Raw genomic sequence first — 24848 nt, forward strand, 5'->3', positions numbered from 1 at the left:
TGAAAATAATCTGATATTATAATGATGAGTTTTGGTAGAAGTACTTGAAATTTTTTTAGTAAAAGGTAAATTCAACGTGGTCGATTAGAAGATCAATCAATAACAGTTCTGCGATTGGACTCATGAACTTGCGCTTAGTAAGAAAACGTGAATGTTTTGAGGTATTGATAACAAAAAACCAATTTTGGGCGGGATAAAGTTTGCCGGGTCAGCTAGTAAAAAATAAAATATTAAAAATATATATTCGTTTTTGATTTTATTGATTTTGTTTTATTTATGCACGGAGATTATCCAAAACCCACAGCATAAAGTATGACACTCTCGTACTCACACCAGGCGCTCCTGTAAGTCCACATCCTGGCCCAGCGGAGATAATACCATATTGAACATAGCGAAAATTGATCTCTGGAACCTGTACTTTCATCGGCCCACCAGAATCTCCACTGCAATGTAGTGTTCCATTGCCAAAACCGCCACAAATCGAGTGGGTATTCAGGCTGCATTCAACGGATGGGATTCTGGTCTGCATCAAAACGGGACTATTCTCCAAGCGTTCGGTTAGACCCCATCCTGTGATCCAGTAAAGTGTTGGATCAAATCTGATCAGGGCCGCGGTGTATGGCAGACAAATTGGTGTTACGTCGCTATCGAATACAATGTTACGGTTCATCCGAAGTAGACCGATGTCGTTGCCAGAACGAACAACTCGCGTAAAATTTGGATGAACTTTATACTCTTCCACATTATAACGTTGAAACGGCGGAGCACAATCCATGTACTCATCGCAGTCAGGATCGGTACGAGTGTCATATTCTCCCAATCGTACGTATTGCCTAAAACAAAGTATATAAGTACTATCAACATCACATAATGATCTGAATGCTCAATTATTACAATCGTTCAATTTGTCCATCAATGCAATGGGCTGCAGTCATAACATAGCGACTATTAATAACGGTTCCACCGCACTCAGGACCATCCTGGCCACTCGCAGAACGATAGATAAGCATTGCCATCCAAGTATATTGATACATCGCGGCTCGCTCCCCAAATGCGATTTTGTCATCCAAATTCGATCTTCCACAGCCTGCACTATCCAATAATCGGAAATTTGGATGATTAGCGATATCGTTGGCAATACCGGGCTCAGCTGGTGTTGCTGCTGTTGTAGTCGTTGTGGAAGTGGTGGGTGACGCACTAGCCGTTTGCAAAGCGCGTTCGTCGCAACAAATGTGGTATGATGTGCTCTACAAACAATACGTATCTCATTCGTGTGCTTTTTTTTTTCTTATATTAGGACTCACCGTCGTTGACTCAAGCGTACAAATGCTGTTCCTGAGGTATGTGGCCTGTTCCGGAGAAATGGCGTATCCACTGGCAGATATTCGTCTGAGAATGTTTGCGATCGGTGTACACATGTCCAGAGTCACGCATCGACCTGCGGTATTATTCGGCGTTGTACACGCTGGAGCATCTTCGCCCGCTCGGGTCCTGACGTCGAATACTTCCTCGGGGGCTATGGAGGAATGAAATCCAAAGGAATTCAGTTGTTTTTACGTATATGACATATTCATTTCGTCTATAGAGACCAATTTTGCATCCCGAAAATTGATTTCTTATTCTACAAACTAATGTGTGCTATAAATTTAAAAAATAAAATAATAACTTTTGATTTATAATTGAAATTAATGAATTCGAAAATTGTTTCATTCAATCGATAATTTAATGAATACAATACAAATGCTTACTAAGAGTACGGTAGTCCCACGTCACCCTTGCGGTTATATTATAGATATAACCCACCCATTTTCTTTTTACTCACCACTCTTTCGCGCTAGAGTATGGGAAGAGAGCGCACAAACTCTCTACAGTGTAGCGGATAAATTTACTGACTCAGTGACTTTCAATTAACACTTTCGTCGCCCAGGGCGATTCGGTCGAGTTTCTTCCGGGGCCCAAATTCAACTGTCGGCGCGTTAGAGAAATAAACGGGCAACGATAACAATGAATTCGGGTTCGATTCAGGACTACTTTTCTGTTGAATCCGAATGAAATCAACCGACTGCTGATTACAAAACTTATAAAAATAATTTTTCAGCATTTTTAGCAAAAAATGAAATTCAACCGAACGTACTTGCTCCATATACTATATTCGACTCTATATACTAGAATATGGAATATTCTGTTCAATCGATTGCGAAGATTCTGTGAATTATCGTCCTATGAACATACGTCACATTTGTGGAAAATTAATCGTCATAAACTATATCACATTTGACAACTCCGAATTTCCACGTGATTCTTTTCCGTCGTTTCCATCGTTTCCATCGTACATCGTACTTGGTAAGGTAAATGATTTTGGTTTGTCCAGTCGAAAATATGATCATGGTTTGTCCACTTTTCTAAATGTTCTAATTTAGCACACCTTTGTCAAATCAAGTATTCGAATGTTTCAAAACATATGATTAAAATTGTCTTTTTCATGATTTACAGCAGTTTTATTTTTTTATTTTTTACGGAATCACATGTTTTAAAGGATTACAAAATACACCTTCTATTTGTGTCAATGCGCCCCTCATTCGAGTTTACTTTTAATCGATCACTAGATGATTATTTGGCACGTATTCAGACCTTTTCTGGATTATAACACTTACAAATATTGTAAACATCATTCTTGCACACCATTTGTATCAGATTTACATAGTTAAACCATTAAATTCACGCATTTTGATGAACTAAATTCTGATCATGAGTTGTCCAATTCAATAATGTTGTTTTGTCGACATGATTTCTATGGCGACCGCTTGGCGCGCTGCAGTTTGTTTATTGTGTCCTTCGCGCATAGCAGAAATAAAGTTTCTCTGTGTTGAGTGTGTTGAGAGTAACACTTTTAAAATACCCAAGGCAATATTCAGAAGAAAGACTAAATTAGGAGTGGATCAATATGATGACAGTAAACTCAAGCAATGATAAATGCAACATCTACTTGAGAATTCAAATGTTTTCATTCAAAAATGGTCATTTCCAAAACCGGACAAACCATGATCATTTTTTGGACAAACCATGATCAGAGGTGGTCAAACCATGATCATAATTCCTCTTTGAGGAAAATCATAAACATAAAAATTTGAATAATTTCAACACCTTATGGTAATATTAGCAACTAGAGACTTGGGGCTTTTCAACAAACCCAATAGAGGCGAATGAGCTGCAAAGTTTAAAGCCTCTCTAATACAAACAAGGAAAGAAGGAAAAACCCAAATTCGTGTCGATTATATGTGATTTTATTGAAGAAACATCGATTTGCATTTACTAGTTGCGTAAAAACACTCCAAATCGGACAAATCAAGATCATTTACCCTAGTTAAAAAGCTAAAATAAGAAGCAAGTTGCATTTTTTCTGAGAATGAGAATAATAATTGCGCAACGCAGATAAGTCGCTGTTTATTCTAAAAAAACAGGAAGTGGGTTATATCTATGGTATAACCGCAAGGGTGACGTAGGACTATCGTTGATTTAGAGACCATTTGTATAAAGTTGAATCTGAATTCATTCTGAATGAATGAATATTTGGAGAACTTCGAAAACGAGAGCATTACGTTGGAGGCACAAGGTTTTATGCATCCAATATTGGATACGGAAATATCCTACTGATGGGGAAGAATAATCTTCAGAAGCTATCCTGTTGATTGCGATTGATTGAAAAATCACAAAACCTAATGTATTTGGTCACAGTGTTACATGGATAGAAAACATTAAAATAAACTCTTTCATATGAATGTAATTTTAAATTCCCAGAGGAACTGGCAGATTATTTTCAGTAACGATTAGATATTTCCACATTTTCCTCGATACTGGGAGCCCACCAGTGGTTAATGCTAACTCGATAACCATCTGTTAATAGCACTTGATTGAAACATATTTGGTCACAGTGTTACATGGATATAAGACATTCAAATAAACTCTTTCACATGAATGTATTTTTAAATTCCTAGAGGAACTGGCAGATTATTTTCCGGATATTTCTCGATCCAAACGGAAAGAATTCCGTGCGTGTATGTGTGTGTGTGTAGCGGCTGCTTCGAGATCTTCCCGGGGAACCGTTTGTAGCATCACTCTCCTCCTGATGGATTCCCTTCTGGCCTAAGGTGCACAAACAAGCTCTGGGTGACACCGTTCATCCGCGCTTTCATGATAAATGAAGAGCTTCACCACAACAGCGACAACATGTTCCAATCAATTAGAACTGAGTGGATTTCCGAGCGGCGCTCGCTTATATACCGATTGGTGATTTCAATAGCCTATTTTGAAAGCAAATTTAAGACTATTGAAACAAGTTTTTGGATCAGAAAGTAACAAGTAAAGAACGCGTAGACATTTTATCTTTCGAATGAAGTGTTTATCATACCATTTCGTTCAGTTGTTTAGGAGCTATTAATACTCAAAATCTCGGTCTCCGGCATAACGCTTTCGTTTTCGAAACTTTGATTTTACACCCCGGTATAGAAATGAAAGACGTAGTCCTACGTCAAAAATTTTTTTAGACATGTTTTTTTTTCATCCCTAAAATGTTCACCGGGCGGCGTAATAGTAAATCTGAAAACGAGGAAAGTAGTGACGACGAAAGAGTGCGAAGCGTTAGAAGAAAAGTTTCGAGTATTATCTCATCGAGTTCCGATTAGGATATTGAAGAACAATACGCAAGTAAAGACCTGGACGATATGTTAGAAGAACTTACTATACTGCCGTTCTACGCATGGTTGTCTCATGTTACTTTATGACAATTTTCACTTTTCTTCATAAAACGATGTTTTTATGCCTAGTCTTCCAGAAAAACACAAAAAATGTTATAGTTTGTTATTAGTTTAAAAAAAAAACAACATCAAGCTCAATTGTCTCATGTTGATATTCTATTCATAACTGTCCTGTATTTTTTGTAGATCGACATCAAATAAATCGGTTCAAGTACAAGAATTTTATGTCACACTTTCAGCAGGGCTAATGTACTCATTTCTGGTTTGGAAGATCTGAGTGACGGGGCGATCAAAGTGTTAAGGGAGGCATATTATTCTCTATCAGTTTGCCAGGTCCGAAGGCAGTTCTAAATTGTTCCAATTTAGAATGAAAATTTGTATTACTGAAGTAGTTAAAATAACTAAACCACTAAAAAAGTTATTAAAAAAACTAGAAGTGGGTTATATTGTTGGTATAACCGCAAGGTGGACGTAGGACTAACGTTGATAAATAAGTAACAAGCATATAAATCTTAGACATTTCATCTTTTGAATAAAGTGATTATCATACCACTTCGTTTAGCCGGAAAAGAATTATTAACACTCAAACGGGGAATCGATTCCTCCTCGGAAAAACCCAGCGCAAATAATACCCACCCCCAAACCCCGACAATTGAAATCATCGTTGATCTGAGGCAGGATTATTAACTTCAGGAATGGATTCCTCCTCGGAATTACACAGTAAAAATAAGACCCCCTTCTCAACAATTCCAACTTCCCAATAACGACCATCGATTGCAGCATTCGTAAACAAATATCGATATGTAATATAATATCCACTTCGATGATATCCGCTACACCATATCATATCGTATTCTTCTCTATCAAATCCATAGTCAATGGCACTGATTGGTATCGAATTATCATCGATACCTCGGTTTTCGCTAAATGCTCCGTTAGGTTCGACTGCAGAGGAGAAATAGAATTGAAAACAGGAAGTGGGTTAAATCTGTGGTATAACCGCAAGGCTGACGCAGGACTATCGTTAATTTAGTGATAATTTGTTTGAAGTTGAATCTAAATCCATTCTGAATGAATGAATAAATTAATACTTGGAGGACTTCGAAAACGAGAGCGTTGCGTTGGAGGCACTAGATTTTATGCATCCAATATTGGATACGAAGATATCCTACTGATGGAGAAGAATAATCTTCAGAAGCTTTCCTGCTAATTGAACCTGATTGAAAAATCACAAAACCAAACAGTATTACGCAGTATTATATGGATAGAAAACATTAAAATAAACTCTTTCGTTTGAATGTAATTTTCAATCCCAAGGGGAACTGGCAGATTATTTTTCAGTAACGATGACATCTTTCCGGATTCTTCTCGATGCTGTATAATGTATGGATGAAATAAAGAAAAAAAACTCATCAATGTAATATAAAATAATAACCATTATCGAATACAATTATCAAGTTTTCTCACCAGGAAAAAAGTGTTATTTTATTATAGAGAAAATATATTTGAAATGGAAAACGTAAATTCATTTATAATTTTTACTTTCTGAGTGTATACTCAACCCATTTCCATTTTCGCTTTAAACCCAACGCAACACGATGCTACATGCCTCAATGCGAATTTCAATTGTCATTGATATGAAATTATTTGTATAGGTCATTTCATGGAGAAATTTCATGAATCAACCACCTTAGAAGTTCCAAATTTGAATTTTATTTATATTCTATCAAACATAAGTTCTATTCGGTTAATCCATCCATTAATCCATTAATCCATCGAAAGATTCTTATTGGAACGAAAATAAAAGAAAAAAAACACTCATTCATCGCTCCCTACTCTTTCGCCAGCACGTATGCAATCAGCAATGCCTACGCTAGTTACAATGAGCACTATCCACAGCGTTGCCAATGTTCCAGTTTAAACTGGATTCTTCCAGTTTGTTTTTTTCTCGATCCAGTCATCCAGTTGAACCCTAAAATCTTCCAGTTGTCTGGAATATCGTCCAGTCTTATCCAGTTTTTCATATTGTGCCCTAGTTTTATCCATTTTATGTAAAATAACTTTACAATCACAAATATTATCTGTCTCTCCCTCTTCCTATTCCTTATGTAATTTTATTTTCTGACATTCATCATTCGACCTTGGATCGATCTCTGGCGAGGTTATAATTCGGTTCTTTCCATTTTGTTCAATCCGTCGGTGTTTTGTCGAAAATTCCAAAACGAAGAGCTTTCCCGAATGGTGGAAACTTATCAAACTACTTTAAAGACAAGGTACCACTCAATTATTAATTTTATTCAACAGCCTAGATTAAGCATTAGATGTTATAGATCCTCCAAAATATTCTGAAGTTCAGAAGGTCATAGAGTGAATAGTTTCCATTGACTATAATTGATATAAATATAAAACCCAAGTGACCTTGCTTCCGTTTACAACAAAAGGATATTAGTTTCTCATAGTCACTCAAAGGAATTTTAGTTCTAAATATAATTGATTTAATCAATGCAAACAAACTCCCCTAAATAGCTAATGCATATTTTGCATAAAATGCATGTGAACCCAAATAAAACCATTCCTCAAATATTATTTCACAGTAATTACAGTTACAGTTTTATGAACTACATACAAAACCAACATTAATTTAGATAAATCATAACGGGTCTTCTTAAAATAAAAAGGTTTTACAGGATCCAGTTTTTTTAAGAGCAATCTTCCAGTTTTTTCAAAAATATTATTGGCAACCCTGACTATCCATTTGTGGGCGTCGTCAGTTCTACGAGAGTACTTACATGCTGATTTCTCCCAGACACCTTGGATTTGAAATATCTGTTAGGGAATACATGTCGGTGGGAACAAAAGCTCCCCCTACTTTCATGTATTTGCAATGCCGATCTCCCCCAGGTAGCTTGGTTTCGATGTCTCTGTTAGGGAATAAGTTCCCTCTACTTTGATGTGCTGATTTTTCCGTATCTTCTATTTCGACCAATCAGAACGAGGTATTTCCGTTTGGAGATTTTTTGATTGTTCGCTAGTTAGTTTCATATGATATATTATTTTATCAATTGTGATGAATTGTTATGGAGTGCTCAGATCGATTGATGCAAATATCTCGTAAATCCATCAGGAAACAACTGACCAATAATTGTAAGTACATGAGCCGCCGCATGTGTCGTCAATTTCGACCAATCAGAAGTGGGTATTTCGTTAGGATAGGGGTTGAGATTTTCCAATTATTCGATAGTTAATTTCATGACATATATTATTTTATTCAATGTAAAAAAATTGTTATGGCGTGCCGAAATTGATTGACGCAAAAATCTCATAAATCCATCATGAAATGACTGAGCAATAAGCGTTTGAAATTGGACAATTTTCACGATGTGCTCGATTTTCGATTTTCAATTTGTACTCCAGTATGTTCCCGAAAGACGTAATCCTACGTCAAAAATCGGGATACGACATTAGTTTGTATGAGGCCAACTATTCTCTATCAGATAAGTCGTCCCCAAGGCAGTTTAAAATTGCTGAAATTTGTATGAATTTTTTTTTGCGTTGTTTACCTACTAGAAGTACGTTGTTCTAACCCTAAATCAAACTATTTTCTATAAATTTTCAGATATTCTCACCAAAACTTACAATTATAATATAAAAGTATCTTTGGACACAATTTTTAGATATTTTAGAAATATATTTTGTCACTACTTGCAAGCAAAAGTGATTTTCAATTACCTATGTAACCAAACCTACTAATTTGATTTGGGAAAAATAATTTTCATTCATAATGTTTATTTTAAAAGCGTGTTCATTTCTTCTGCAAACCCATATTTTCATTGTCATGTCTCCCCCATTCCGTAATACGAAGCTCAATGCCGTCATCGCGGATTGGGAAAGTTAGCGCCATATAAGAGATGAGAACAGCATGACGAAAGGAAGAAAGCGGTAGGGGATTGTATACTTGATGCATGATGTGTTTGTGATGCATTGATCACAAACGCCTGAAATTCGGCATTCTTTCAATATTCTCAGTTGTATTCAGCTGCTGAGTGGTAGTTATTTGTGTATCGTATTTTAGGATTTCCTCATGCAATTTGGTTCATTCGACCTGATATCTTCGACAAATTGGACAATGAAATAGATGTTTTGTTTATGTTTTGTTAAATTGAGTCTACACGCATCATACACGCACAAGAAACACACATGATAACTCACGAATATGAGAATTTTATCGGTGCAAAACTAATGAGATCGATGCCCGTGGTGAACAACACCGGTTCACGACGTGAAAAATTCCGCTAAAATTTCAATTTAATATTTCAATAGTTGTACCAACCTTTGAGAATCTTTTTTGCTCCGCAACACACATAATCCACTTGATCGAGAGACGTGTAGCACCAGTTATTTCTCACATAGGCTTGTTTATCAGCAGCTTTATTGAAATCGTCACAACGATCCGACTCAGTGCAATAACCGGAATTGCCACTTTGCGTTGTGCACTGCTTGCCGTACTGAATATCGTACTGAACTTCATCTTCGGGACAACACATATGACGCACATTGTTCGGCTGATCACAACCCACCATAAATGCTTGGAAAACCTCCGGCACGATGTCTCGGTTCTCGATCAGCCCACAACGACTTGGTGGGACACATTTTCCAGCGTCTAAAAAAGGAGTTTGACAACGCTGCCAACCTAACTTTTTGGTGATTTTGAACGATAACTGCTTTTCCTTTTCACAACAAACATACGTTGTACCCTTCTCCTGGTAGCAAAAGCTCTGGGTTAACTGAAGGTGTAAGGTAGGATTGTAATTTTTCTGCAAATCCAAGCTACTGTTCAAGAGCGCTGGACACGATGCGATAGGTACACAAGACCCTTGACCGAGTCGGAATGTGCGGCAATTTTGCCGAGCCTGGGATTTCCGCTGAATCATAGCTTGTTTATGACCGGAGGATTCCGCACCACAACATACATGAACGGACTGTTGAAAAAAAAAATACACAAACAGTGGATGTTGGATCAGATTAAAAAATGATTTAGAGTCAACCGCAATGTGTTTTACCCCGTCTGGTCGTCGATCACAAACGCGCTCTTCAATATATTGCCTAAAGCCGTGATTGGGTTCAAATTGGAGTGGCACTAAATAATCGGAAATTTGCCGACATTGTTCGATTGGAACACATCGTCCCGTAGCTTTAGGCAATCCAGGCAAACGACACGATCGCGCTGAAATTTATTTGTCGTTTAAAACATTGCATGTTTGATTCGAACGTATGAATACTCACCAAAATATGAATGAACGCTAGAGTGGAATAATACACTTATGAGCACCGATAACACCGAATTCATTGTGGACTACGCACAAATAAGAGCTGCTCTCTGCTGGAGGACCAAATTAAGACTGGCGATAATGATCGGTTGATGAGGATGAGGCTGAGCCAAAACCAGTAACTATTATCTTGAAAAACATGAAGAAGAGCGAAGTTCGAGTGATTGCCGTTATACGACTTGTAGCATAGGTCCAAAACTATGCTTTTACTCAATGTGTGTTAGTGTTTCACTGTTCCTGACAATAATCCCCTTCGAAATGAATTCCCCTTATTGCGAAAGAACGAAGAACTGAGTGGGATTTGCCCGATCCATACACCCGTAAACTTGTTTGTGTTTTGCATATTTTTGTTTACAATGCTATACCTCTCAGTTGAGAATTCGATTCCTCTGATCGGATGAACTTTGATAAGTCGATCGGGAAGGATTGTGTTTGCAGATTATTTTCTGAATTCCACGCTTCATTTACTACTGTGAATCGCCATACAATCTGCGATAAAATCGCTTGTCTCCGCCGAGCATTTCTTACACTGTTGTACATATGATGTATTACATTTGAAATTCATATGAATTGTTTTGTTTAGTTCCAATTGAAAGTGAGGAATACTCTAACCGTTGGATTTTCAAATTGGCAAGAAAGGATTGCCCCGATTCCGTTGCTGCACAAAACGCCGTACGCGACGTTTGCCCTTCTTCATGTAACAATTCAGCTCCGGGGTCGGATAAGATTAAATTTAATTTGTTGAAGAATCTTCCCGACTTGGCGAAACAACTTTTTGTCTCGCATGAAAACCCAACAAGCCGGCTCATAATTCATATAGGACCCTCGAACAAGCTGACACAGCAAACGTTGTTCTGCCATGTAAATGATTTCTAGTGAATATTTTCTGTGATAAAAAACATATGTAATGTATTTTTTTTTATAGAGGTGAGGAACGCTCTTCCAGCCTTATCTGGGAAGGGATAACCCAGACGTCGAGTGGGGATCGCACCCACAAAAACCAAGCCCTCTACTCGTAGCCTCATTCCCCCCGGGACCACATCTAGGCGACTACTTCAGGGGGCGGCTGTGCTCATGCACTTCACGAGTTTTCAACGCTAACTAGCGTTGATCCTTCCCTTTTTCTCTGTATATCTCATTTATGAATCCGTTGTACTCCGCCACGCACATCCGTTGCACAGGAATTCTTTTACCCGTCGAGACATGTACCGATTAGGAATTGCCCTCCAACTCAACGCGCAACCTGTCACAGCCACCCTCGCGGGGTTTCTCACCTGTCGGGACGTGAACCGTTTAGGAAGTTAGGAAGAGCCCTCCTTGACGCGCGCCCCGTCACAGCCACCCTCGCAGGATTTCTCTTCCCAACGGAGCACCGATTAGGCAGTGCCCTCCAACATAACGCGCACTCCGTCACAGCAGCTCTCGTGGGGTACACACCGATTTGATGACGACCTAGGAGGGCTCGCTCCGTCGAAACGACCCTCGCAGTGTTCCTCCTTCCAATCCACCAACAGGCATTGCCAGACTTTTGTTGTCCTGCTCTCCATCGCCATGAGCCGAAACGTACGGTCCAGTTTTCTACGATTCCGGTGGGTTTCGAGAGCCGCAGACCAGGCTGGTGCTCCATACCGCAGTATGGACGAGGATACAGCGGCCAGAAGACGTCTTTTGCTACTGCAAGGTCCTGCGTTATTCGGCATTATTCTTGCTATCGCGCTAATGGACTTCTCTGCTTTCTCGCAGACGTAGTCGACGTGGTTGTTGAAATTCAGCCGGTCGTCGATCATAACCCCCAAGTATTTCAACCTACGCTTAACAGTTATCACGTGTTCCCCGACTGTGATTTCCGCTCGCTGCACGGCTTTGCAGTTACTCACCAACAATACTTCCGTTTTATTATGAGCAATCTGCAGTTTCGCTGCTTGCATCCAGTTCCCTACTGAGACGATGGACTTGGTTGCAAGCATCTTCACCTCTTCGAGTGTCTCGCCTGCCACTGTGAGAGCGATATCATCCGCGAAGCCCACGATCTTCACGCCTTTGGGAAGCTTCAGATTCAGCACACCGTTATACATTACGTTCCAGAGCGTTGGGCCCAGGATAGAGCCTTGTGGTACTCCGGCCGTTATAGTCAACGTTGTCCGCCCCATGCTCGTCTCGTAGACTAGGACGCGGTTCTGAAAGTAGCTTCCTAGAATTCTGCACAGGTACCCAGGAACCTTCATACGGTGTAGGGACTCGGCGATGGCTTCCCAGCTAGCGCTGTTGAAAGCATTCCTCACGTCGATCGTTATTATAGCACAATGTCGGTCGCCCCTCCGCTTTTGCTGTGATGCCTTCTCTGCTTTTTCAACCACTGTCCGGATAGCATCAACGGTGGACCTGCCTTCCGAAATCCAAACTGCATCTTTAACAGACCATGGTCACTCACCGTACATTTCGTCAGTCTGTTGAGGATAATCCTTTCCAATGTTGGTACCCCCGGGGGCTTTCCTGGTTTTGGCAGCAACACTAACTTCTGGATCTTCCATTTCTTAGGAAAGTGACCATCATCCAGGCATTTCTGTAGCACTATCCTGAAGATGTCCGGGAACGCCTGAATCGCCGTTTTCAAGGCTGCGTTGGGGATTCCGTCGGGGCCGGGCGCTTTCTTTACCTGCAGTCTTTTCGCCACTGCTACCAGTTCTTCATTGGAAACTTGAGAACGTTCGGAAGCTATTTCGGCGTACGGTGTCGGTGGCCATATCGTAGGATCATGCATCGGAAATAAACCCTCCACAATGACCTTCAGCTTCTCGTAATAATAATATGTAATGTATTGCAAGTATGTAAGTGTAGACTTGTTTTCCGAAGAACGTGTCCCGAAAATCCAGTACTGTTTTAGCTTCACAGATATGAAACACGGAGCTCAATGTAGCTTATGTCGAATTGCGTGGTAAGGTTGCCACATTTGCATAACCCGATTGGACTTCAGTCGAACTGATTACAGAATGCAAAATTGCGATCCGTGCGGGTAGTTCTGATTCGATTGGATTTTTGAATACGGGTGAATAGTTGATCAGCAGACAGATCTGGAATTTCTGAAAAAATTGCACACTCGATTTTCCCAGGGTTTATTTTGTTGACTAACCAAAATCAAAATGTGTCTATGAGGTGATCCTCGTTTCTTCCATACAACAAAATAAATCCAGCAATATGTGGGACCGAACACGCGCTCTAATGTCATAGCAATGGATTACTGTGTCGGCGTTGCTCAGAACAGCGTCTCTCAATTGGATTCCCGGAATAAAGCGCAGGAGAAAACGACTGCAACAGAAACCACCACTCTTAAAAAAAATCGTAGTAGGCTATAAATATTGTGGCGCGGTATTGTATTTCAAAACAAGAATTAACCGGGCAAACGTAACGCCCCGGGCAGACGTATACCGTCCGACGCTCGCTAGAGCTCGGTCGGACATTGCTAAAGGATCGTATCCTATGTTTCAAACTAACCGGGCAATCAGTGGATCCCAGGTTTGCGTGCGAGACACCGCCGCTTCCGACGGCGGGTCGGCGGTGTACTCGGATCACGTCATCTTGGCGGCTTGGGTCGCCTCAATTCCTTATCCTCGCCAAATGGGAACTTCGTCCCCATTACATTGTCCTCAGAATAAATTTCGTAAAACGAGAACAAGAGAATAAATTTATAATAGAAATGTGAGGCATTCATACACATGATGTTTTTCCCGCGCCTAATATTTCTAGCATACTACACTTTTTCTAAGTGGTTGTTTCTGTTGCAGTTGTTTACTGTGGCGATTTATTCCGGTCACGCTCAATTGAATGTATTCTTCCTCACTGATTTTGTTGATTGTGTCATATGAATTGCAGTCGTTCGCTCTCTACCTTCGCGTACATGTTGATCATGAATTGTTGGTACAGCCCATGACATCGTAGAATGACGTTGTCCTGTTCATATCGAATCATCATTTTTTTATTCCATTTTTTTCTTTGTTCAGGCTCATTAGCATTTTAGCTGTTACAGAGCCGAAATTAATCGTGTATATTTTACATGTTTACCGTTTCTTTAAATTTTAAATAACACAGTAGCCATTTCAGCGTGAGAGTATTCTTTCTGCTTCTTACACATGGTACATTACATAGTAGTCATTTAGGCGTAAGAGTATCCTTTCTGTTATTTCATTGTCCAGTTAAACCAGATAGCGGAAAGAGTTGATGTTGATCATTGTTGCGCTATTAATAGCACAATAGCCCGATGTTTCTTGCGGAGCATAGCAGTTTCAAGCGGCGAGATGAAGAGAGGCCAGGACACCGACCGTAAATCGATCTCCATCGCTTATAATTGTTGCGAGGACGTAGTTATTCTGTAACAACATAAAGATGGTCAATTAAGGCCCTGAGTTTTGAAGTACTAATAAAAATGACGTAAGAAACATCAAGGCGGCGGTGACACTGGATGCATGAAAGTGGTCGTACGAATTGTATGCAATGGTGAAAGTGAACAAATACATTGAGTTGTATTGGTGTGGTTACATTGCTTCCCCCTTGCTTCGTTCGAATGCGCTAGCTTCTATCGAACAAAATTGTTTGTTTCTCTTCGTACAATCAAATTTTCGTGCGTACTCCGAGCCAATGTCACCTTACCCTAAGTTGAGAAGACGAACGTTGGGAACGTAAGTGCCATTGATGGAGAAGATGGAATGAGTCCTATGAACAGTGTTGACAGCATGCGATGAGAGTTGAGGTTGAAGTAGCTTCCCAGAAGCTCGAGCGAAAAAATGTTGTTCAACTAGGCACGAAACTGTACGCGGGCACTCCGACAAGGAAAACGTGGTTGTAAAACCTTCGGAAAACTGAAGAAATTCGATTTTGGTATATCCTGCTGCTACGATAGTTTTATTCAGACTGAGTGATCGATACAATGGATTCTATTTTTTTTATAATTGTTATTTGCATATGTATGCGTGCAAACAGTGATAGCAAGTAGATTGACGCGAACTATTACGTTACGTTGATGGATTACGTTTTATAGCAAATAAATTTCCTACACTACAATTAATTCTACGACAAATTCATTTAGGATACAATTCATTTTAGGTATTTTATAATTTCAAACTAGGATAATAAATTTCTGTCCTCAACAAACAGTTTGTGTCAACGATGAACCCCAGGTTGTTGTTTTTTCTTTGAATCACAATTTCTCGCGTCACTGTGCAGTCGCCAACCATGATTACAGCAAGTCTTGCGCATTGAATTTGCGCACGAGCACTCCAGCTGATGTTGATAATCTTCGTCATTTTGTAATCCGAGCAAGTGTTATTTGAAGAATTTCAATAATTCCTTGTGCTTAATCAAAAAGGCTTCCAGCTCGCCGAAGATGCGTCTGGCTTTAGACTAATTGAGGTTATTTGCGCATGTGTGGATGATCGTGCGATGAAGTGGACGTAGTGCCATCTGTCATTTAACAACGTAAATAATTTCGTTCTCTTTGAAAAACGAACGACGGTTGAATTGTTTGAAAATTGTTTATACAAAAATACAAAAATCGTTATTGAAAATAGGGGATGAGGTGAAAATTTGGGGTTTTATGTGTTTCTACAAGCCAAATTTAAGAAAACCAAAATGGAAAATATTTTATCTATTCTCCCTAGGAGCACCCTAATGAGTATTAAATATACGGGAATCGGTATCCTAGCGGAATCATATATAGTTTACAATCTATTCTCAGGCCTACCATGTTTTTTGTGTAGAATTTCATGCAAATTGGTTGAGACGTTTCGGAGGAACTCGACCACGAACATCGTGCCACGAGATTTTTATATATTTAGATGAAGAAAAAATTTCGAGAAAAAAATGTTTTTTCATATCATCGGTTAAATATGAAAAATCATAACTAAAAACAAAACATCTCTGATTTTTGGATATTTTACCTAAAAAAACCTCAGCTTTCAAGAAAAAATATTGAAAAATATAGTACCCTTGGCCCCGAGACCATGAAAACTATTAAAAAAATAGGATCAATAATAACGGAAACAAAATTGTCTGCAACTGTAGTATTTTTTTACCAGCTAATTGGCTGTGAATTGATATGCCGAACATCTAAATAGGTAAAATAGTTAAAAATTTATGAATTTAAAAAAAAAACATTTCTGGAAAAACTGACAAAAGAATGCTTATTCGGCCCACCCTAAAATGGAAATGATCACCCTATCGGAAAAATAAAAAAATATGGATCTAATATTTTGCGGAACCTGTCCGATACCAGCTTCAATTATCCAACAAAACGATCAAGCACTCTGTGTTTTTCAAATATCTGGGTGTATATTGTGATTCTAACTGTACTTGGTGAATACACATTGCGTATCTGATACAGCGATGCCAACAAATAATCAATTTTCTCCAAACAATAACCGGAACATGGTGGGGTTCCCATTTCAGGAGACCTCATTGAGCGGTACAAAACAACGTCATTATCGGTGTTAGAATATGGTAGTTTTTGATCGTGTTGGTTTCGTATGATTTTGCAATGCAAAAATTCGTGAATGAGTTAATTTTCGCATCTTCCATCGGACCGAATACGTTCAACAATATGTGGAAACGAATCCGATCGGACCGCACACACGCTGTAATGCCATGACAATGCATTGCGTTTTGAGATGGCTATAGCAAAGGCTGTGTCGACATTTCTCATGATAGAGTCTCGCAAGTGAATTTATTCTTCCTCGTGCTGCATTTGTTGATCTCAACTAAATATTAACCCTCTACAACCCAAGCCCGCCTTTAGACGGGTTTCGCGGATTTTTTCTCTTTTCAAATTATTCATACATTATTTTCAATGTTCACCCCCACTAAAACGTTTTTAGAATATTTTCATCTATCACACATACACATTGTTTTTATGCTGGCAGCTTTCTGCTAGGAGTATTCTATGTTGAAAGTCGGAAATTCGAGATAAAAGTGGAGTAGGTTTTTTAAGATAAATAAAAAACTTGGGCGGTAGAGGGTTAATGAAAATTATGCATATAATGCTACTTTGAGAAAGTGAACTTTGAGAACCTTAATGCCATTGAAGAATATGATGAAACGAGTCGTATGAAAGGTGTGTGTCAACGATGAACCCCAGATTATTGTTTTTTCCTCGAATCACAATTTCTTGCGTCACCGTGCAATCACCATAATGCCAGCAATGCTTGCACTTTGAATCTATACACGTGCTCTCCAGCTGTTGTTTTAACAGGATTGATGACAATAGCGTTATTGTCATTTTATAATCCGTGTATGTTTGATTTGAAGAATTTCAATAATTCATTGTGATCATTCAAAAATGCTTCCAGCTCGCTGACGATGCGCCTGGCTTTAGACGAATTGAGGTTACTTGCACATGTTTGGATGAACGTAACATAAACAAAATTCGTTCTGTACGAAAATCGAACGACGGTTAAATGATTTGAATACTAGCTAACTCGGCAAACGTTGTTCTGCCATATAATTTATGTCTAGTGAATATTTTGGGTGTGAAGTGTGTTAAGTAGAAAAATTTTAAGTTGAAACATAGAAAAAATAAAATCAATATTCATTCCGTTCAATTGCTTTTCAAGATGGTGGGTTAAATTTATAACTGTTGAGTCCCGTTCATGAATTGGGAAACCAATGATACGTCAGACAACTTCAATGAAGCTGATGTATCGTCCTTTTTGGAACAGCATTATTTCATCTTTGTTATTCAATCGAGGTCTTCACATTGGTATTCTAAATTCGATTTTTGCATTTATAAATCCGTTCAGTTCAAATTCCAACGTTCTATGCAAATGTGGCAACCTGGCCTTGTCGCAAAACAAACGTCAGAATAATTCTTCCGTATTCGTGGAGTAATTGACTCTCTATCAGATTGGAACACTTGAAACCAATTTTAAATTGTTGAAATTTGAATGAAAATTATTAGAGGATGTCGTTTACATACACAGAAGACATAGTCCTGGCCTCAACTTAACTTTTATTTCATAAATATCCAAGCATTTCCACCAAAACTTTATCCAAACTACTTTAAACTTCATTAAACAATCATTAGATAAAATTTTCGTTCAAGATTTTTTCCCACTTGCAGAAAATGTATTACTTTTTACATAGAACACATTTGATATGTAGAGCTAATTTTTCATTTTAAATTATTGTTTTAAAAGCGTGTTTATTTCACCCGAAAATCCATGACCATTTTTGGTTCACATAAATTGAACACGGAGCTGAATGTCGGCTATGTCGAATTGTGTGGCAAGGTTACCACATTTGCACAACTCGATCGTAGTCTATTGGATTACAGAGCAATAACATCAATAAATTCGTTCTGTATGAAAAACGAACGACGGTTGAATTATTCTAATATTATTTATTCAAAAATCACGATTAAAAATTGGGTATGGGGATCTAAATTTGTAATAATATGAATTGTATGAAACCAAGTTTAAGAAAAAAAATATTCAGAATTTTTTCTGCATACGACCACCCTAATCGGTATCAACCATATAGTAACCGGTATCGTATATAGTTTACAACCTATTCTCATGCCTACCAAATTTTTTGTGCATTATTTGTGAATAAATGAATAAATGAAAACCGGTCGAACCGTTCTGAAGGAGTTCGGTAACAAACACCGTGACAAGAGATTTATATATATATATATATATATATATATATATATATATATATATAGATTGTTTATACAAATGGGATGGGGGTTAAATTATGGGGTTATAGGTATTATTTGAAGCCAAATTTAGGAAGAAAAAACTATTTAGAAAACATATTTTGTGTCACCCTAAATCAGTATTAAATATTTATTTTAAATTTAAAAATGAAATAATTGTGAAGTCTGCAATAGTTTGAGCCCGCGTGCGTTGACAAACATAGAAAGACTTGAGATCGAACATAAGCGAAAGTAGTTTTCCGCGAATAAAATAAAAGCATTCCAAGGGGTTTAATGTGGAAACCGGAGTGAAGCTAGGAATAGCTCGATCGGAATACTTGTAAATTCATCTTCTCTACAGATAATTCCAACAAGATTTTTCTGTGTTGTGGCAGATCTCATTGCAACCATTGATTCAGGTTGACACGTTATACCCTAGGTTGAATGTAGGGCCTGAAGTATCGGCTGGAATTAGGCTTAGGTTTGCTCAGCTGTCTGGTCTCGAAAATGATCGCATTAGTAGGTCGTTGTCGGGTATCTAGTAAAGCGGGAATTCCTTTGTAAATTCAAGGCTAATGCTGACATAGGTATTGAGTTCGATTCCTGATCGGACAAGGATTTTTTCGGGTTGGAAACTTTCTTGACATGCCTTGGGGTAAGTAATGGGCCTGAAGTATCGGCTAGAATTAGGCTTGGGTATGCTCAGCTGCTCGAACTCGGAAACGATAGTACCGTTGCCGGGGATTTGATAAAACGGGAATTCTCTTGTAAATCCTTGGCTAATACTGACTTAGGTATTGGGTTGGAAAAATAAAAAAATACGGGTCAAAAGTCCAGCGATAAAGAACAAAACTACCACTTTTCACGAAAATATGAGAACCACTATATCGGTTTAGCATGGAATGGCTGTATACACAGCAAGCTTCAAAGCTCTACACATGTTTTTCATTGTCCTTAATACCTACCGACAACTATACTTATTTCTATTTTCTACTAATTAAGCTACCTGGGCAAAAACATGTTAACTTTGAAAAATTATAACTCAAAAACTAAAAAAACGCCTCTCAGATTTTTGGATATGTTATTTGAAAATACTTAGCTTTCAAAAAAAAAAAAAATATAATAAATATAAATCCTTTGGTCCCGAGACCATGAAAACTATAAAAAAACAAATACAACCAATAATAACGGAACCAAAAATCAAATTTCTGTGCAACTCTGGTATTTTTTTTCAAAAAAGATCAGCTAATTGGGCTTTAATTTGATATGTCGATCATCTAAATCGGCTCAGTAGTTCAAAAATTATGATTTTTTTAAAAAAGTCATTTTTCGAAAAAAAAGTCTAAAAATATGACTTTTCCGACCATCCTAAAATGTAAATAACCACCCTAACAAAAAATAATTTTTTTTTCCAAAAATGACATTTTTCAAAAATTCATAACTTGTGAACTACTGAACCGATTTAGACGGTCGATATATCAAATGAAAGCTAATTAGCTAGTCATTCTCGCAAATACTACGCTTGTAAAAAAATCAGGTTTGCCAGGTTTTGGTTTTGTCATTATTGATTGTACAGGGTAACTTCGATATAACGTACATTTTACTTTCAAAATTGTACGTTGTATCGAAGCATATTAAAGAACTCTGAAACGTAGCTTATATTACTTTATTGTGTTGCTGTTTGAGTAAGGTTGATGAATAAAATCAATAAGAAGACGAAGCCAACTTTTCTCATGATGTTTCCCTTCGTTCGGTTGATTGAAGTTTTATTCATTTAGAATCCGGAATCACAAAACAGTTGTATTTCGGGATTGGTTAAAGTTACAACACAACCTTCAGTATCAAAATACAGATAATTTATTGTTCTTTAAGAAAAAGACATTAAAAAAAATTTTTTTTGACCTTGATAATGTGTACGTTATATCGAGGGTACGTTATAACGAGGGTACGTTATATCGAAGTTTCCCTGTATTTGTTTTTTATAGTTTTCATGCTCTCCGGACCAAGAGTGCTATATTCTTTTATATTTTTTATGGGAAGCAGAGGATTTTTCACATAACTTATCTCGAAACCAGGGAGGCGTTTCTTTTCGTTTTTGAGTTATGATTTTTCAAAGTTATCCGATGGTCCAAAAAACCATTTTTCCCTTTTTTCCCAAAAATGACTTTTTTCAAAAACTTATTACTTTTGAACTACTGGACCGATTCAGATGATCGACATATCAAATTAAAGCCAACTAGCTAGCTTTTTTTGAATAAATAACACACTTGCCAGTTAATTGGATTATAGTCACATACATCCAGTCTAGTCGCATAGAAATATTGAACGAAAACTGAATACGTGTTTAGTTTGAAAAATCATAACTTAAAAACAAAAAAATACACCTCGCTGGTATACGGATATATTATGAGCCTGATTCTCGAATACACTTCGAATTCACTTCACGGTGGAAACCGAATGAAACGTATCCGCGGTGACAACGGTACGGTATCGACATCTGGATACGAGATTAGTTTCCCACTAAACTTATCATTATAATAACAAATTATCTTCAGATAAAATTTTTGTATGAGATTATTATATCACATGAAGAAAACAAAGTTTTCCACTCACATTGAATACCAGTTTGATTCGAAGAAGTTAATTTTCATTAATGATTTTTTATTTGAAAAGTGCTCATTCTGCCTGAAAACTCATTATTATTTTCGACACTTCACTAACTCGTAAAACGTAGTTCAATTGCGTGCCGTTTATTTCGTTTTCACCGTGAAGTGTATTCGAGAATCAGGCCCTATGTGAGAAAACCTCAGCTTTCAGGAAAAAATATAAAAAAATTATAGCACCCTTGGTCTTGAAACGAAGTAAGCTATAAAAAACAAATATAATCAATAATTACGAAAACAAAATCCATTTTTAATCAGAGTGTAATATTTTTTCAAACGATACTAGCTCATTGGCTTTAATTTGATATGTCGATCATCTAAATCGGTTCAGTAGATCAAAAGTTATGATTTTTTTGTAGTGGAAAAAAATGATGTTTCGGACCATCGGTTAACTTTGAAAAATCATAACTCAAAAACGAAAAAAACGCCTCCCTGATTTCGAGATATATTGTGTGAAAAATCCTCAGTTTTCCAGAAAAAAATATAAAAAAATATAGCGCCTTTGGTCCCAAGACCATGAAAGCTACAAAAAAAACGAATACAATCAATAAAAACGAAAACATAATTCAAATTTTCCGCAACTCTAGAATTTTTCCAAAAAAAGACCAGATTATTGGCATTCATTTGATATGTTGAATACCGGAATTGGTTCAGTGGTTCGAAAGTTATGAATTTTTGAAAAAACTCATTTTGCCAAAAATGCGAAAAAATGGATTTTTCGGACCACCCTAAATGGGAATGGTCACCCTAACAAAAAAATACAACAAATACGGGTCTAATAATTTGCGATAAAGAACAAAACTATATATATACAGCCAGAAAAAAAACTGTATCTACTAATGGAAATTTTCACATCTTGTCAAATAATAAGAGTATTATTTTCCGAACCCTAGAATATTGCGATTTGAAATGGATTTTGTGTCATCTCCAGCAAGTTTTCAAATCATTGACCGCGCATGTCCGCTCTACACAAAACGTAAACAACTATTCGTGCTTCCGACCGAACTCGTTTCGTTTATTCCACTCCACATAAAATTCTTACCACAACATCCAGCTGAAGTTTAGATTTAGATTAATACCCTACATTAATAAGAGTCTGTTGCGTGTGTTCGGATGCGATAAGCGACTCAATCCTTCACACTTCATTGGTAGCTAAAGTAATTTTTCGTCGAATTTTCATTGAAGGTAGTTACACACAGAGCATTTTGTGTTCAGTCTACTGTATTGTAGAAACGCTTATAGTTTCCGTCACCGGCAGTGAATTCCGCCGCCGCCGTCAACGGCATCGCCGATTGTTTCTGTAGAACTTTTTGAACACTTTCGCGAATTCCGGAGTAAATTAACAGCGGCCCGTACATGAGATTGGCAATACCCATTATTCGCATCAACCATGGAAATCCTATTAATGGCACCAGTTCGCCGCCGACGATTGGCGCCAATGAATACGCCAAACTTACTGCAATCTGTTGAATAGCGTATACTGCTCCATAGTTCGGTGTAACTTCGCCTAATAAAAAGAAAACGATTAATATCAAGCACGGAGACGAATAATATCATCACTTACAAATGTCGCTTTCGTTATCGCTTCCGCATTGGCTATCAACCAACGTTGCTAAAAGCGGTACTAGAGACGCGTCCAAAATGCCGATTCCCAATCCCAACCCAAAATGCGGCAAAAACAATTCAAAAACTGCGTTGGCCGATGGAATCATGATGCAAGAAATGCCGACTAAAATCAACGCAACTATAGCTATTTTGATCTGTCCAAACTTGTAAGCGATTCCTCCGAAGAAGTTTGTTCCAATCCAATATCCTATGGAGTCAGGTATGAAAACCGTTCCCAGCTGCCACTTCTTTGGATGGAGCTTCTCCATCATCCACAGAGGCAAACATGGCTCCAAAATAGACATAGCCGATGTTGATATCCAAATGCAACCGACTACGATGATGATTAGCCTGTCCATCAGAAGTGGCAACCACTTGGAGTGACCCTCATCTCCTATCAATGAGGACATGTGCTGACGCACGGAGAAATCTAAGCTACATAACTGCATTATGAATGTAGTCAGAGTAAGGACTGTCAGAATGTAGAATGGCGCATCTTTACCAGCGATGTCGTAAACTATTCCACCAAACGGATACCCGACGAGCACGCCAACAGCAATGCTTCCAAGAATCGTTCCCATGATTTTCGATCGTTTCTCCGGTTCAATGTACATCTGAGCAACTAAACTCATCCCACAAACGCTTATGCAGGCAGATCCAACTCCATGAATTGCTCGTGCTATGAACAGTGAAACGTATGATTCGCCCAAGGCAAAAATAATCGATGCAATCAAAAGGTTCATTGTTCCGAAAGCAATCGGAATGCTATAGCCTATCTTGGACGATATGTTTCCCACGATTGGATTGAACACCAGTTGAACTAGTGCCTTCACAGCCAACAATATCCCGATCGATCCATTTTCCGTCTCTAGTGTCGCTTGATCGGTTATGGTGAGGTTCTCGAGGGTAACATGACCCTTGGTGGCGCCAATGAGCTTGGGAACATAGTGGAAATCGAACTTCTTGTATATAACACTTTTTGGTATCGCGATAGATGTGTTCGAGTCAGAATAGAAATGAACAAGATAGTCGGGGAGTATTGGAACTGAAAATAGGGAATAATTAGTTATTTCATAAAAATCTGAGTCAAACGAAACACACCAATAACCGTTAGCAACATGTTATCTAGAAAAAGCGAAATGTATATTATGAATGCGATGTTTGTGCGACTTGGCCGTCGATGTTCATTGATAAACGAAAACATATTGTAGTAAACGAGCACTAACAGTTCTGGTTTTACGCACTTCGAAAATAAATTAAAACTACCGATTTAAATTACGCATCCAAAAGTGAAGGCATGTCGCAGTCCCAGTCAATGAAGTTTGGGAAATGTTATGATTAATTTAAATATAACTATGTTTGAACGCAACTTTCTTACAGGAATTGATTTTTCCCGTCTAATAATCACTCAACGATACCCATCGAATCAACTCGTTTCGGACTCACGGATCGAAGCCACGTCTTTCTCGGTGCGCTATCAACAAGTGTTTGCAGGATATTTTCATCGCTTCGCTCTATTGAGGTGGCTTTGCTTACTTTCGGGACACGAGCGGCAACGAAGGATTCATATGAATTCAGCAAGGAGTTGGGGGAATTTTCTGGAGAGAGAGAGAGAGAGAGAGAGAGAGAAAGAGAAAGAATAAAAAACACACCGATAGGGTGGAAAAAAGTGTATCGAATCTTCGCTTTTTTTGTCAAATAGTTGCTTATCAACTATTTACTTGTACACTTCCAAAATTACTGTGGAGCATTTTTTTCACTTATATTTTCTTTTAACACCCTACAATATGGGGTACACCCTTTCTATCCGTTAGAGGTT

General features: G+C 38.1%; 2 protein-coding genes across 3 annotated transcripts; both read right to left on the reverse strand.

The window, feature by feature from the left end:
- Nucleotides 1–247: 247 nt before the first annotated feature.
- Nucleotides 248–10323, reverse strand: LOC129762110 (serine protease 7-like). 2 transcript variants are annotated; one of them, XM_055760094.1, is made up of 6 exons: nucleotides 10038–10323; nucleotides 9800–9978; nucleotides 9085–9733; nucleotides 1305–1516; nucleotides 895–1247; nucleotides 248–833 (listed from the first exon to the last, which is right to left on the reverse strand). In XM_055760094.1, the coding sequence occupies exons 1-6, from the start codon at nucleotides 10099–10101 to the stop codon at nucleotides 275–277; spliced, it is 2016 nt and encodes a 671-aa protein (XP_055616069.1). In that variant the 5' UTR covers nucleotides 10102–10323; the 3' UTR covers nucleotides 248–274. The 2 variants fall into 2 exon arrangements, with proteins under 2 accessions (XP_055616069.1, XP_055616070.1); XM_055760095.1 differs by having other exon boundaries at nucleotides 9815–9978; nucleotides 10038–10322.
- Nucleotides 10324–22451: 12128 nt separating this feature from the next.
- LOC129762111 (synaptic vesicular amine transporter) lies at nucleotides 22452–24500 on the reverse strand. The gene is made up of 3 exons (XM_055760096.1): nucleotides 24131–24500; nucleotides 22989–24074; nucleotides 22452–22931 (listed from the first exon to the last, which is right to left on the reverse strand). The coding sequence occupies exons 1-3, from the start codon at nucleotides 24231–24233 to the stop codon at nucleotides 22636–22638; spliced, it is 1485 nt and encodes a 494-aa protein (XP_055616071.1). The 5' UTR covers nucleotides 24234–24500; the 3' UTR covers nucleotides 22452–22635.
- Between the last annotated feature and the right edge of the window lie 348 nt (nucleotides 24501–24848).

This window comes from Toxorhynchites rutilus, chromosome 1, assembly GCF_029784135.1.
Source record: "Toxorhynchites rutilus septentrionalis strain SRP chromosome 1, ASM2978413v1, whole genome shotgun sequence".
NCBI classification, from domain to species: domain Eukaryota; kingdom Metazoa; phylum Arthropoda; class Insecta; order Diptera; family Culicidae; genus Toxorhynchites; species Toxorhynchites rutilus.

What these genes read in the sequence shown, in the direction of transcription:
- LOC129762110 (XM_055760094.1), bottom strand. Translation starts at nt 10,101, where the DNA reads ATGAATTCGGTGTTATCGGTGCTCATAAGTGTATTATTCCACTCTAGC. An exon ending in GTACGCTTGAGTCAACGACG is followed by an intron (nt 1,248 to 1,304) that starts GTGAGTCCTAAT and finishes TATTGTTTGTAG; the next exon opens with AGCACATCATACCACATTTG. An exon ending in GATGGACAAATTGAACGATT is followed by an intron (nt 834 to 894) that starts GTAATAATTGAG and finishes ACTTTGTTTTAG; the next exon opens with GCAATACGTACGATTGGGAG.
- LOC129762111 (XM_055760096.1), bottom strand. Translation starts at nt 24,233, where the DNA reads ATGTTTTCGTTTATCAATGAACATCGACGGCCAAGTCGCACAAACATC. An exon ending in CATGTTGCTAACGGTTATTG is followed by an intron (nt 24,075 to 24,130) that starts GTGTGTTTCGTT and finishes CCCTATTTTCAG; the next exon opens with TTCCAATACTCCCCGACTAT. An exon ending in CGATAACGAAAGCGACATTT is followed by an intron (nt 22,932 to 22,988) that starts GTAAGTGATGAT and finishes TCTTTTTATTAG; the next exon opens with GCGAAGTTACACCGAACTAT.